General features: G+C 40.8%; 1 protein-coding gene across 1 annotated transcript; it reads left to right on the top strand.

Annotated features, from left to right (window-relative positions):
* The first annotated feature begins 936 nt into the window (after positions 1-936).
* On the top strand, positions 937-8056 carry LOC121297218 (THO complex subunit 3). The gene is made up of 6 exons (XM_041223365.1): positions 937-1288; positions 1462-1618; positions 2185-2389; positions 2757-2918; positions 3359-3459; positions 3708-8056. The coding sequence occupies exons 1-6, from the start codon at positions 1073-1075 to the stop codon at positions 3869-3871; spliced, it is 1005 nt and encodes a 334-aa protein (XP_041079299.1). The 5' UTR covers positions 937-1072; the 3' UTR covers positions 3872-8056.
* Positions 8057-15173: the final 7117 nt, after the last annotated feature.

Below are 15173 nucleotides of genomic sequence, written 5' to 3'. Positions count from 1 at the left end.
ACTGTGCATGTTACATTATTGAGGAAAACATTGAAAGGTCTAATTTTCAAACTTTTTAGAAGCATTGTTTGAGAAAGAGGATAAATTGGTGTAAATGATCAATATAACAAAAATAAGGTTATCTTTCTTTCAATATTGCATTCTGTTTAGGTCCTTACAAAATACACGGCAGTAACTGCAGTATATTGTGACCCAGAGCATCTCTAATGCAGAGTAATACATTAACTGCAAAAGAGATTCGTGTTACACTGTGATCTCGGCTACACTGTGATCTCTGTCTGAACCAAACAAGTTGAAAAGTAATTTCCTGGAGTCGGAAAGCACAGCCAGTGGTTAAATAAATTATTGGAGTAACACAGCTAGCACCCAGAATGACTGCAAACGTCTAAAGGTAAAGACACTAAAAGAACAATAAAGATGTGGTATTTAGTCTGGGTTCTCGATGCTGTGCAACACTGCACCCTACCATGAGGTCGATGTTTCTCCATGCAAAACAAACAGTAACGCGTCATGAGTTAACATGGTAAAACAGACAGGTTGGTAAAGCATGGCCAGCTGTCTGCTGTGGTAGGTGTAGTATAAGCATGGGCAGGCTTGCCAATACCTGTATGTGAAAGTCACAACTGCAAATTTATGCTTGACCAGGATTACCAGAGAGTAATCCCATGCATTGGTTTCAATGGCCTTTTGTCACAGACAGAAAGTCGATCAAGCAATCTGTTGCAATACACATCGTTATTTACTTTCTTTATGAATTGCTATTATATTGTTTTGTCGTAATTGAGAGATTCCATACTGTCGACTGTGTACACGTGCGATGCGCAGTTTGCGCAAAATCTATTGCAAGTTGAGTGTCATTATGTTCCCTGTCAATAAAGTTTTTTGAGACTGTCTGGTCGGACTATACCATTAGTATTTTTACGGAGAAGCATGTATAAGAACTCTTCGACAACAGACCAAATATTCATTTCTAAGAAACAAATACAATGTTGTGTGTAATTATATTTTTAAAAAAAGTAAAATCTGATAAGTGACGTTGCGGGGAGTTAGTGCGCACCCCCCCCTCCTCATAATGGATTGTGATCTCTTTCCGCCCGACTCCAGCAACATGGCTTCCCAGTACTACCAGGAGATGCAGGACAGCTTTAGAAACAACAATAAGAGCCGGGAATTCGCGGCTCACTCCGCCAAGGTGCACTCCGTCGCTTGGAGCTGCGACGGCAGGAGATTGGCTTCGGGCTCCTTTGATAAGACTGCCAGTGTGTTCGTGCTAGAGAAAGACCGGCTGGTAAGCGGGATGCTGGATCGGGATGTCTTGCTTTTCTGGGTTGTTGTTTACCGTCTTGTGCTGAGCCCTGCTATCCCTCAGTTAGCTTCGGTTTTACGATCGAGATGATCTTTTCTAATAGAGATTTACACGCATGTGCGGAGAGATGAGGTGTGTGTTTCATGGCGTTTTAGGTGAAGGAGAACAACTATAGAGGCCACGGGGACAGCGTGGATCAGCTCTGCTGGCATCCAACTAATCCAGACATCTTCGTCACAGCCTCGGGAGACAAAACTATCCGCATCTGGGACGTGCGGACTACAAAATGCATTGCGACAGTCAACACCAAAGGTAAGATATATATATATATATATATATATATATATATATATATATATATATATATAATATATATTATCCTCATGCAGTAAGTCGTGTGCATAGTTATTAGAACACCCCATTGCTTGTTTCATGTAGGATGACTTTGCAAAAAATGACTAATTTCTTCAGTAAATTAATAGATTTGTTTGTGGTCAAAGCTTAATAAATGACAAGTCGTGAGGTGTTCTAATATTGGACTACATAACCTTAAATCCACGGTCAGAGTTCATTGCAGCCTGGGAAAGCAGGGGTGTGATCCCTTGTTAAGGTCCTTTACAGCATTTCATCCACTGTTGGAGGGTTATCTGTTCTGTTGTGACAGGGGTGAAAATAAGTCTCCTACTGCATAGCAGTTTCATCCAGTCCAGATTTTAATGAGGTTTATTAGCTCTAGTATATCAGTATCAAGCTCAGCTGTGTCTGATTAAACTTGTAGTAAAACCAGAAGTGGATCAAACTCCAATGCAATGGGAGTCTTATTTTCATCCCTGATGTGAGGTGGTTATCAGGCGATGACTGTATGCTTCCTTTCCAAGGGGAGAACATCAATATCTGCTGGAGCCCGGACGGACAGACCATCGCTGTTGGGAACAAAGATGACGTGGTGACCTTCATTGATGCCAAGAGCCACCGGTCCCGTGCAGAGGAGCAGTTCAAATTCGAGGTGAACGAGATCTCCTGGAACAACGACAATGACATGTTCTACCTGACCAATGGCAACGGCTGCATCAACATCCTCAGGTAAGAGTTTTTGTCTGTGTGTACCCATGTAAATGCATTCATTTAGCGTGCTTTACAATACTAAATAGCCAAGAGTTACACTTACCGTGTTTCTGTAGCATGTGATAGCTGATCTCTGTTTTACCACTGTAGTTAGATTATTGAAAACTAGACGCTGTTACCAGCTTTGTAACCAGTCAGACATTTTTGTTGCAGTAAGTTATGTTGTGATACACTACTGCTTTTGGTTTCAGTAGTTTTTGAAATTAACTAGTCCTGATAGGGGAAAAAAAAAACAGAAATAAAATTCCTCACAATGTCGTGAGCATTAGGAATTTCCAGGGATTACAAACTGTTTTGTTAATGTGTTTATTTTTTCCTGTTGCAGCTACCCTGAACTGAAGCCCATTCAGTCCATTAATGCCCATCCTTCCAACTGTATCTGTATCAAGTTTGACCCAACTGGGAAGTACTTTGCTACAGGCAGTGCGGACGCCCTGGTCAGCCTGTGGAATGTGGAAGAGCTGGTCTGTGTTCGCTGCTTCTCCAGGTGAGGCTGTGACTGTGGCTACATTTCAAATACGCAAGCATTTACTGAGCAGGCAGGTAAGTATGACTCCCATTGCATAGCAGTTTGAGCCATGCACTGGCTAATCAAGCTCGTAGTAAAACCTAGAATGGGTGAGACTGCTATGCAGTAGGAGTCTTATTGCCATCCCTGCTGAGACTTGAGCTTTTAATAAGAATGCAAGTGTTTGCTAGAGGAATTATAATATTGATAATCATGGCAATAATGCTTTATAACTGATTCTGCAGTGTAAAGGAACACCTGTAACGAGGGTGCACTGTAAGATTACTCGTTGATCCCAATTATAACTTTAACACTGCAGTACTACTTAGAGACAACATGCTCTATGGTGTCTGTTAGGTCTTTGATATTTAGATATTTCTTTCTGCCTTTTAAATAAATTGATATGCTTTTTTGTTTAGGCTGGACTGGCCAGTAAGGACCCTGAGCTTCAGTCATGATGGGAAGATGCTGGCCTCGGCATCAGAGGACCACTTCATAGACATTGCGGAAGTGGAAACAGGTAAGAGACTGCAGGAGGCTGTGTCTTCTAACTAATGAGACACAATAGATAGCCCATGATATGACAGGAAAAGTGGAATGACAGTTCCACCTTTGTAAACAGTTGTTTGTTTAATATTGGAGTGTGTTCATTGCTTCAGTTTTCTTCCCTGATGGCTGCTGAAGTAGCCCAGCAGTGAAATACCCAGATGTGTATAGCTAAGTATTTGAGACTTGATTATGCCTTTGCTGACTGGTTTGGTTTTGCAGGTGAGAAGCTATGGGAAGTGCAGTGCGAGTCCCCAACTTTCACAGTGGCCTGGCATCCCAAGAAACCTCTGCTTGCATATGCCTGTGATGACAAGGACGGGAAATACGACAGCAACCGCGAGGCAGGCACCGTCAAGCTCTTTGGCCTGCCCAATGACTCGTAGCCTGGGTGTTCTGGATTTCTGTTGAATAGTGGTGAACTTTTGTGCTCTTCAAAGGAGACAGAGAATGGAAAAGCCTCTGGTAACCTAACACTGTGCTTTTAAAATGTGTTGCCTGCGTTGTGACTCTCCTTGGAACCTTGAAAGTTTTTACTTAATGTTCTGAGCTGCAAAGACAGAAATTAGACGATGACAGCAGTAGCTAATTGAAACTGCAGTGAGCCAGAGAGCCAAATGATGAAACACCCAGGTCCCCCAATTTTTGGGAGACATTAAAAATGCATTTAGAATAGCACATACTTAAAATCTGGGTGGGAGATCACAATAGGAACCTTGCAAAAGCTTTCCCAGGGTTTCCCAGACTCACTGTGTCCAGCAGGTGGCCCCCCTTTCTGCTTTTAAATGTAGAACCTAGAAAAAGGGGATTGTCACTTGGATCCATGCTTGGTCCACTGTTTGTTTTTTTTCCTGTAGTGGAAAGTAAATTTTTTTTTATATAAGATAAGATATATATATATCTTATCTCAATAATAAAAGTGATAATGGGGCAAAAAAACACAATGCACTGATTTTCAGATTTCTGCTACATCTTATGGTGGGGTTAACCTTACCTGTTTATGGACTTTCCTTATCCCAGCATGGGGAAATGAACTATAAACATGTTGACTTGAGTGAATTACCCCGGCCCCCCTCTCCAGCATGTTTTTTATGTACAATATTTGTGTTTTATTTCCTATTGGTTTAACGAGAAGCCCCCCAGGTGAAAATGCAAGCTGTATTAAGCTTTACAGAAGAACATTTAATAAGAACCCCTCCCACTTTCCAGCAGTTTGAATTGGAGCTTTGTGATGTGTTTAGTTGGTGGACCCCAGAATACTCTAAAGCTAATTGATATAAAACTTTGGATCAAATGAAGAGGGAAATGGAACAAAAGGGAGGATCTTTTTTTAAATAACACAGCAAATAAATTAAGCATAAATATTTACTTCTCATGGTGTGCTTTCCCTGTTTGCAGCCTGGTGCTTATAATCCATGCATTGTTTTCAGTAAATTTGCTTCTAATTGCTTGCAGTACTGAGTTAAGCACACTTCTATTTTTGATTTTTCTCTTCATCTTTTGCTCTCCCAAACTAATGCAATGTCTAGTGGAGGGATTTCTCAGGTTTGCTAAAAAACATCTTCCTGTGTTCATTTGAAATGTTACAGGAGATCACTGGCGTATTGCCCTGTGCACTTTGTGCTGGGTTAACATCAGTGCCTGAGTTGAGCAACAGAAACAAAACACTCTGTATGCAGAAGGTTCACTTTCAGCAGAGACCTCAGTTACACACATGCTGTATGTAGGCCACAAAAGTAGGGTGCAACGGAGACAGAGAGAGTGCAGGGTGTGTTTCTGGTCTGTTAATTAACTGAGTGACACATCTTCTAGAGTGCAGCATTCTGCTGGGGCAGCGTTTGTTAACCAAGCAGAGCAGGCGTCCTTGTTTGACTTGCTCATCAGTGACAGATTAGTGCTGCTTTTGCTGTTTAAACAGGAAGATGGCGATCCACCAGGCTCTGCAGTGACAGCTGTCTGAGCTCCAGGAACACTTCACTGCACAGCTTCCTGCACTATCCAGGGGTTTGCACGCATCCCTTATACCTTATTTACTTCACGTCATTCAGATTTGTATGTAGTTTTTCTTTTATGTTTTTCTTTTAGTTTTTAGAGTACTGGATTCAAAAAGAAAGAAAGTGAAGCCATTTTAACAACAAAATTTTATAGTATCTATTTAGGCAGATACTGTAGTAAGCCCCAAACCCACTTCCTAATCTCCACGCTGGGATCAAACAGTCTGAATGTGCACAAATCTGAAGACTGAATACCCAAACATACCTTCAGTATTGTTGGCTAAAAGACACCTGATGATCTTGACTAGTGGGGATTATGAGGAGTAGCAAAGCAAGGTAACTATCTAACCATGCTGCCTGATGTCAATGTTCCATGCCATAGCAAAAACAGTAGAAAAAAGAATCAAATACAGCCATATGAAATAGGTACATTTAATCATAAACAGCTCATTTGCTCTGATGGCAACTCCACATTCTGTTCCAGAGCTTGTGTTAGTCTGATAAGACCTCAGTGGTGCCTATATCAGTATGGGCTGTCTGGCACATGTCCACCTGTATCAAATGCATACAGTGTTTTCAGCGGGCATGTATTTAGTGTCTTACTTTTCCAAGAAACAAAAAAAAGTCTAATACAGCTTAATGATTGAATGTGCTTCTTATCCAGTTTGAATTCTTCAGCGCTGGGCAGCAGTGCCTCTGTTAAATGGGGTTTGTGCTGGTCGAGACTCGATAAGGGCAGAAAAGTAATTGTTTGGCCGGGCTGCTGTATGAGATTAGCACTGGATTTCTGTGTGAGTGTGTGTGGAGTGGGGTTATATATCAGATTAAACAAAAACAGTAGCAGGAAATAGTATGACTTTCAGACAGCTGCAAGGCAGGCACACGGAAAATAGCTCTTAAAGGTATGCGTCTCCAATCTAATCCTGCAGTGCGAATTATTTTCACTTTGGACTTGAACTGTAATTCATTCTCTTGTTCATTCACCTGTTTTATCTGAATATTGCCTGTGCTGTACTCCTTACGGGCCTTCCACTTTTTTTTTCTTTCTTTGGTGCTTCCCACAGAATTGATCATGGGTTTGCCCCTGCTGAGGGTGACTTGAAAATGTCAGTGATCTGATTGGTTAGCAATGTTCCCTAGGTGTGTGTACATACAGACTACTGGAATATGGTGTCTCTGTTCTAAATTCCATAGAATCAGCTGTGTGGTATTTGCAAGTGATCCACAAGGTCTGACAACTCCCAAATACCTTTGAACTAACTATATGATGCCCATTTAGTTAATATAAGGCTGGGAACGGTATCAAAAGAAAAAAGACAGAAAATAGTAATGAGATTCACCCCTCCATGTTATGCAGTCAAGATGAATTAGCTTCTGAATCTGTAAAAGGCAACTTTCAGATAATTGCCGCGTCGCATTGGCAAAGGGTTCTTTAATTGATTTCAGCATTTCTTTCATGAGTGCCTTTGATTTCTAGGCACCATCGCTTAGGCGGGTGTCAAACACTTTTATTCCTCTCCCCCACGCAGAGCCTGAGAAGGAGTAACGAGATGAGACAACAGTTAGCAGCCAAGAGAAATTATTTGTTCGAACAAATTGCTCCGTCCTGCATTTTAAATATTCTGCTAAGCGTTAAAGCTATTTCACCTTCACACAGACGAGCACGAACACATTACACGTACGTGAATATAGACACAGAGAGGCTCATGTGTCTGAATACAGAATAGCCCAAGGGATAGGAGTTTAAGAGCAGTACTGGTAAATCAGCACAGAGCAGGTTCACGTCTTAAAGGCAATCCATGACACACACATGCATTATATTTGAATGGCAATGCTACACATGCACAGTTAGATTAGTTCTTCAGAAATATACAGTACAGTGTTTCCAGATTTCTTCAAGCAGGACCACACTGGTCATTTGAAAAGCAGTGTTGAGCTAGGAGTCCCCTGGAGTCTCAGTTTAGTCTCCGCTCCCTGCTTCTTGTTGCGTCAGTGTTGTCATGTTTATCGTGCCTAAGCTGCTCAACAGCCTTGGTGTGGCTGTGCATTAACTAGCTTGATCAGCCAAGTTGTGGGACTAATTAAAAGATCTTCCAGGGGAGGCCAGCAGCTTAATCCGATTCTAAAGGAGCTGCTTCAAAGCGTCCAGATCAAAAGGCATCAGCTATGAAGTATTCATGCTTAATCACATGCTGAGCAGCTTCCCAGCCTTGCACACAAGGAGCCTGGAGACCTGCGTTCCAAATTCCAGGGTAATGTTTATACTGTTACATGTTTCATCCCTTTCTTTAACTTAAGTTGTAGGAAAGCCACATGTGCTCAGGGTTCTTAGGCTGCTGGATTCACTTCTTTGACATTGAACCCTGTCCATGTTATCCCAATGCCTGCACAGAGCTGCCCACAAACCATGCTGTAGTGCTGGTAGATGATGCAAGTTAACCCAGATTACCCCAAAACACACTGGGTGGGTAATGTCTTAACATAAACATTTAATTCACTATAAAGAAAAATCTGCTACAATTTTTATATTTTCGTTATCGGGGGAAAAAAAAATCATGCTTATTTATTTAAAAAAAAAAAAAAAAAAAACTTAAAGAAAAATTGAATTCTGTGTATTATCTTTGGACCTGTCAAATGGTCACTTGTATTATATTTATGTTATGAAACAAATCCAGGTAATTGTGTTACTCAATGTAACATGCCTTGGTGAAAGACCAAACATTTCTGTGATGTTGGTCTTCCTATAAACACATCTGTGATGACTTGAGTGATTGACTAGACTTTAAGAAATTGCATTTAACAATAAGTGTAGAGTTTGGTGTCTAAATGTATTGAGATTAAACTAATTGTTTAAGATAACATATTTTAATGTTTTTTTTTTTTTTTTTTTAATTTATTTTTATGATTTCACTGAGGGTACGAAACACGAATGGGGAAGGCTGTATTTTATCATGTGTATCACATGATTTGTGTTAAACTTGCCCATTGCCGTGTAATATGTGGTTCCGTGTGAAAATTCTAATTTCTGAAAAAATAATGTAAATGTATCACTTAAAAATAAATACAACAAAAGATGCACTACCTGTTACACTGTATTTAGGAACCTGGCAACAAGTTTAGTTTGCTTCCGGTAAATGACTGAGCACACTGCAGCTGCATGTCTTCAAGAAAAAATACAGCAACTACATCAAAAGATGGGAAATATTTGTGCTAAAGATCGCTCTGTCCAGTACGAGAAGGGGACATTTCACCTGTCTGTTGTTGTTTTTACTTCTTAAATTTTTGTTTTGTTTGATAATTCACTGACGGTGAAAATAAAATACCTTTAAAATGTGGACATAAAAAAAGCGAAATATTTTATAATTTAGCATTTACTCTTTTTCAGGTAAGCATTTAAATATTTAGAAACATTTGTTGCCTAGAGAAAATTACCAAACACGACTGCTTTGATACCTATTACGTTTAATCGTAATAAGTCTTGAAATACATCATTTTAGACCGTGAAATACTGTGAAAGTAAGCAATTTTTTTACACTGAAAAAAATCCAGCCCTACCAATGGGTAGCACGTTTATGGGCCGGTCAGTTTCAGGATGCAGGCACAGTAAAAAGAGTAAACCAGGTCCTGGTCACCTCAAGGCAGCTCTCATTATTATAATTCTATTTACTGCCTGGCTGCCAGCACGGGGAAAGGGCTTCTTTGGTTGTGGTTGACTTTTCTTCAAACAAATTAAAGCAGGTGGTGCTTCACTTATCCAATTAATCTGTTCATTACGATTATGGGCTTGTTTATTTTTGCCTCTGTAAAGAGGCGGAAGAGAGCACTTCCCCAGTTAGCACCAAGGCATAAGCATGGAAGATGAAAGGCTTCAATATACTGAACAGATACTGAACTACACCAGCCCTGGAGATAACAAGCTTGGGACGGCCGTAAAAGTCCTGTCTTGATGTCGAACTTAGTTACATGAACTGAACAATTCCTTGTTTGTCTGTATAATTCTGCGATATTTGGGATTGTGATATCAATTCCAATGGAAAGGTCAAGTCTGCTGCTGCTGTTGCTATTGTGTTTTCGATCAGAGATTGATTCTGCTGTACAGGAATCCAATGTCTGTGTGTGTTTTAAAATCCATTAAAATGAAATGTCGCCATTTCGTTTTAATGTTAGTCCACACACACACACACACGCGCACACCCCTGTGCATGTTCCAGGTCTTATTACAGTGCTTTAATAATGCTTGGCCCGTTTGACTGTGTGTTTTCCTGAGTCTTTCTGATTGTCAACTGGATCACATCTCTTCGACAGGCAGGCTTCAGAATTAAGGCTGCATTCCGCAATGTGCAGCAGGAAAATTAAATTATTTTAAGCAAACAATACAGAGGAAATCACTGAGCATTCATTTCCACCTACACAGTTAATGCACAGAGAAATGTATTTGAATATAAAGCAGAGGAGCAAATAATTATGGGACTGAAAATGACTGCAGCCCAAATGCAGCATGACCATAGCCACATAGAAAACCAAGGATAACGTGTGACAGCCTTCAAGTCAATTTGTAGTCCCCGTGGCAGAACTACAAACCAGTGATGGAAGAGGCCTCGTGACGGCTCCTGCTTGTAGCGCTGCTGTACACACAGTAACTGGGATTCTTGACAATGAGAAATCAATTGATCTGCTCCTGGAGATTGACATGTTTATTTGTCACTCTCCCTGCTGTTCTGACTCGCTCCGAGATTATTTATATTTGAAAAATGTTGACAAGGACAAAGCCAGATCCTTGCTAGTCAGTCAGTAACTGTCAGTCAATCTGGCGAGTCTGTCGTTAGGTTACTCCACCAAACATGGATCAGTGGCATGTGACCTTTAGAAGGGGCCGGCACGCCATGAAATGATACGGAATCTCAAGGATGAATGACTGAATGTGTTTCAGCTTTAGGAAATCCTGCATTTCATTTTCAAAAATATTGAGTACCCTCGATTTATACAGGAATAATGGTTCTTTTGTTTCAGGGCAGCATTAACTGTGCTACAGGTGGAACATTAGAAGTCCAGTCATGTATGTTTGAAATCCACCCATGCCTTGTATATTTAACAGACTTGTCAGTTAGTACTGTATCCACCAGGGGTTTATGGAAGAACATCCTCGCACTAAAGGGTTAAGAGTACTGATACCTGAAAGTGAAGCAAGCTGGGTTGTTTCTAACGTTCAAACAGCTACTGTTGTCAGTTAGAAGCTAGCGGAGCAAGGATACAGTATGCTTACCAGCAAGGTTGAGTCCACAAATAATGGAAAAGGGATTTTCTTTCTCTGGGTGCACTGTAGCAGGAATGAAGCTCAGCAACAGGGCTCCCAAGTGTTTTAAAAGAGTCTCTTTGCTGCTTGCAGTGGTGGAAGATTTCCTTATTTTAAAAAGCTGCTTAGCTGCAATCTGACAGGGATATTCTATAATGTTGGGCCTTTCAAATTAAATAACGAAGGGCATGGTTGAAACAGCCTTGCTCCGAAATTAACTGGATTAGCCCACCCCTGGACCTGTTTTATATCTGATAGACCGAAAAGACACCATGAAGGCTCACACTCACAATTCCATCATTGAATCTTATAATCCAGATACATGAAAGCCATTATTTTGATCTGAACATTCAGATGCTTTACTGTTTATAGCAATTAAAAAGACCCTATTGTCTTTTATACAATCAGATACTAGAGAGCTGCTATAATTGTATTGGCTTCATATTGCCCCAGGCCTGAAACTAGAAACCAGCATTACATTTACTAGAACGGCAGTTCCCAGAGCTACAGATAGGAGGAGCCCTTGTTATTGTTTCTACACAAAAGTTTGCTTCCAATGCGGTGCTAAGTTATAAAAGTAGGGTAACTGGTTCTTTTTTCTTTCCTGCTGAAATGCCAGGGAACAGTCAGCACCCGTACAGCAAATTACATGCTGTCACTTTGACACAATGACAACTTAATAAGCACTGTGTCACTTCCAGAATAATGTCCCTCAAAACATGCACGGTATGGTTATTATATGACATACTTTTAGGAACAGAAGGAAAGCATTTTGAATGGATTTATTAAGGCAGTACAGTGTAATGATAAGAGAAGAGGAGGTAGTAGATGCCAGTACCCTATTAACTGCAATTTCAGGAGCGTGACCGTATTTTTAAACTATTTCTTTTACCTTTATCGGCAGACACAGTGGTCTAACTTTGACAAGTGGAATTACAGGTAATAACACATCAAACTGACCTGGTGAAGCAGCTAAGTCATGCAATTCTCCTACAAGAGAGAGGAGACCAGCTTCTTCCTTGTGGTGTACACCCTGTAGACACTTGGGGCTGAGTTAGCAGCTCGCTCCCAAATATCCTGCTGGGAACAGATAGGAAACAGCATAAGTGCAACGGAGACTTGAGGCTGAGTTAGTTACTCTCACCCGAGAGAGAGTGAGTGTACGTAGATGAGCATCCCAAGACTTCAAGCTCCAGTGAAACACCTGCTTCCATACCTCTGCTGCAAGCTCCAACATACAAATTCAAAGCTATGGCCCCATGTACAGATCAAGTGCAAGTCAACAGAGACTCAGCATGACCTTTGAGGGAAAGGCTGATGGCAGACAGACGGACATTGGCTTTGCTTAGTGAGTTGAACACAATAATATTACTCAGAAGGACACTGCCAGTCCATCATTCTTGCAGAAAAGGAAATCTGTTCCTAGCACTAGATCTATAGTTACCCAGCAGCCCCTGTCAAATAGTCACAGACTTTCTGGGAATCGCAGTGCAGGGGCCACGGATATTCAGAACCACCTTCATGCTTCAGGGGTACAGCGGGCTGCCTCCTGGCTTTCTGAGTGCCAGCAGAGCTGGGCGCTGGGAGCTGTCAAGGCAATAACGTGGGTAGCAGAGAGGGTATGTAAATGTGTGCCTGTTTCTCCTTCAAGCGATTGGGCATGCCAGTTAGAGTGTGAAATCACCAGCTTGGAGTCATTACAGCCTGCCAAGGTCGCAGTCTGCCCATGGCACACTGCCTGCTGGAAATGTGGTACTGCTTGAATTGATTTACACAGAGACAAGCTACGAGTTAACAGTACATATAGATTTGGACCTACAGGCATATAGATTTGAAGAAGTCTGTTACATCACATCACAAGCATATCCAGCCATAACCCCCATGGTTCTCTTTAGGAACACAATGTTTAGATTCATTTTGTATATCATTTACAGTTTTAAACATCACATCCGAATGACTTTTAAAAACTCTGCAGCTTTTGGCACCCCCGCAGCCTCAATACAGCTCTCAAGCATGTGATTTCAGCTCAGCTTTACATTGTTTCTGAGAATAATGAGAATGGTTGATTGAGCTTTTATGACACGTACAGGATGAGGGACTCCCACTGAGCACAGACACCCCTATTCTTACCCGTCCTCTCCGCTCTGCACTCGCTGAATGTGTCAGGACTGGCAGTGCCTCATGTCGCAGCATGTTGTTCTGTTCGCATGAAGACTTTCAGTGGGCTCTGTAATTATAATGGGCTGAGCTCTGTGTGTGTGTCACGTGTATGCGCTGAATCCCAGGTTTAATTTAGCTCAGATCACGACAGCCTCTTTCATATTACAAGGTGGTCTTTTTGTATTTAGAATTGAATGTAATTATCTCCGGCACTTGAACCCTGATTGAAATAATATGCCTTGTCTCTTTGAACCACTGAATCAAATGCGGAGCCAAGGCGATAGAGCTCTCTGCAGTCGTGCACAATCTTGAACTTGCTATAAGGCTGGTTATGCTATTATTATTATTATTATTATTATTATTATTATTATTATTATTATTTTAGCTTATATAAGTTAACATATTATGACAATGGGTGTCATTAAACCTGCTATGTAAATCTTGCTGGGTTTTCTTTTTCCATACAAACCCAGTGCTGGAGTAGAGCTATCACATGTAAATCAGGTCCTGTAAAAAGCCTTGTCTATCTGCACCACACATTTTTAAGCTGCTAAACTGTCAAAGCTGCAGTCAGACATGCTGTGAGTTCTGTCACTGATTGAGAGCTCTGAGTCGTATCTCATTATATATCATAAATCTTTTGAGGTACCTTAACCTTTATGTGATAATGGGTTTAAATTTGCCATAGCACTGTATGCTCTGTTAAAACTATTTTCAAATATACTGCAGTTACAGGCTATGCAAAAGAAAACCTTTTGACATTATTGTTAAAAATGAATATAGTGATTCTACACTGAATGGTTCAATTTATGACCATAGCAGAGTGATAGCAGGGAATGATGTTATTGGCCCAGTGGAGTCTGGGATTGGTATTTTCATTAAAACCAACTGTACTGTCAGTACATACAGTACAGTACTGTAAGCCAGGTAAAGTTCCTACTCCAATGTGTGCCTCCTGTGACAAGATAATATTGCACTGGCTTCAATTATAATGCAATCCCTGGGAAGAATTTAAAAACAGAAGGCAACAGCATTCCTCCATGTTGGGGTGCATCCTGTATGAATCACTGACATAGTTTTCTAGCATACTGAGGCCAAAAAGTCAGATCACCAAACTAAAAGGCATATGGTTGCAACAGAGACTTTGGCAATAGATAAAGGTCATACTGATTGGCTGCAAAGCATGTCAATTATGAGGAGAGGGAGCCAGTTGGTTGTGTTAGTCCACCACTTAACTCCAAAAGTTCTCATCCCTAACCAGTTGCTGTAGCCATTTTCTATTCAAGCATGGTTTCCATTCTCTCATTGTTCACCTGAGATTGTTGCCCGAAAGACACAGGTGAGAAATAACCTCAGGAGCTGCAACCTTTTCAATACAGTAATACTACTACTACTACTACACCTATAAAAACATCAAAAAAACCATCTGCTGCTTTCTTCAAGGCATTGCACATTTTATTAAGTCTCTGTTTAGTTCTACTGTACTTATACCTGGTATACCTGACAGAGGCACTGAGGCTGGTGATAAATCACTAGGTGGACAACAGAATCAACCCCAAACCATTCCCCAGCACTAAAAATGAGCGACAGATATCGCTGGAAAGAAATGACCAGACATACCCTGCAGCAGCAGCAGCAATCATTAATGACAATACTGTACATGATAACAGGGCCCCTTGTTGTAAACGAAGTCAGTTACAATTTACACATACAGCACGAAAGACCTTCCTTCGCACATAGAATAATATGCAAGCTCTTCTGCAGTGGATTTTTTTAGAAAGCTGTAATAAATCGAATTGATTGCTAGATGGCTCTAAAAGAAAATTATTGCCAGTCCTAACTGGTAATCAGATTGGGTTATAAAAAAAGTAACAGTGAATAAAATAAATGCAAATAAATCAATTTCTGATGTCAGATTCATGTTACTTTTTATCATCACCAGCAGCAGCCAGCAGTATTTTCAGCTGTAATTGCTGCCGTGGGTGTCTCTGTAATGCCTGCCTGCTTATTCAAATAAACAGATGCAAAATAATAAATGTGATGCATATTCAGTGTATTCCTTGAAAGAACACAGCAGTGAAAAAATGGCAAAAAGGACCAACTGTTTCATTCATTTGAGTGTCAGCTCCTGACAACGATACAGCACGTGGATCCCTTTCATTTCTCCAGTAGAGACACAACCTCTCCAGTAGAGACAGCCGCATTGCCACGCCCCACTCTTGGCCAGTCACGTTCTATTAG

The sequence above is a fragment of the Polyodon spathula genome, chromosome 22 (assembly GCF_017654505.1).
Source record: "Polyodon spathula isolate WHYD16114869_AA chromosome 22, ASM1765450v1, whole genome shotgun sequence".
NCBI lineage: Eukaryota > Metazoa > Chordata > Actinopteri > Acipenseriformes > Polyodontidae > Polyodon > Polyodon spathula.
This window is presented reverse-complemented; position numbering and strand designations above follow the sequence as displayed.

Coding starts and splice junctions, on each gene's coding strand:
- LOC121297218 (XM_041223365.1), top strand. CDS start 1,073: ATGGATTGTGATCTCTTTCCGCCCGACTCCAGCAACATGGCTTCCCAG. Junction 1,289..1,461: donor TGCTAGAGAAAGACCGGCTG/GTAAGCGGGATG, acceptor ATGGCGTTTTAG/GTGAAGGAGAACAACTATAG. Junction 3,460..3,707: donor CATTGCGGAAGTGGAAACAG/GTAAGAGACTGC, acceptor TTGGTTTTGCAG/GTGAGAAGCTATGGGAAGTG.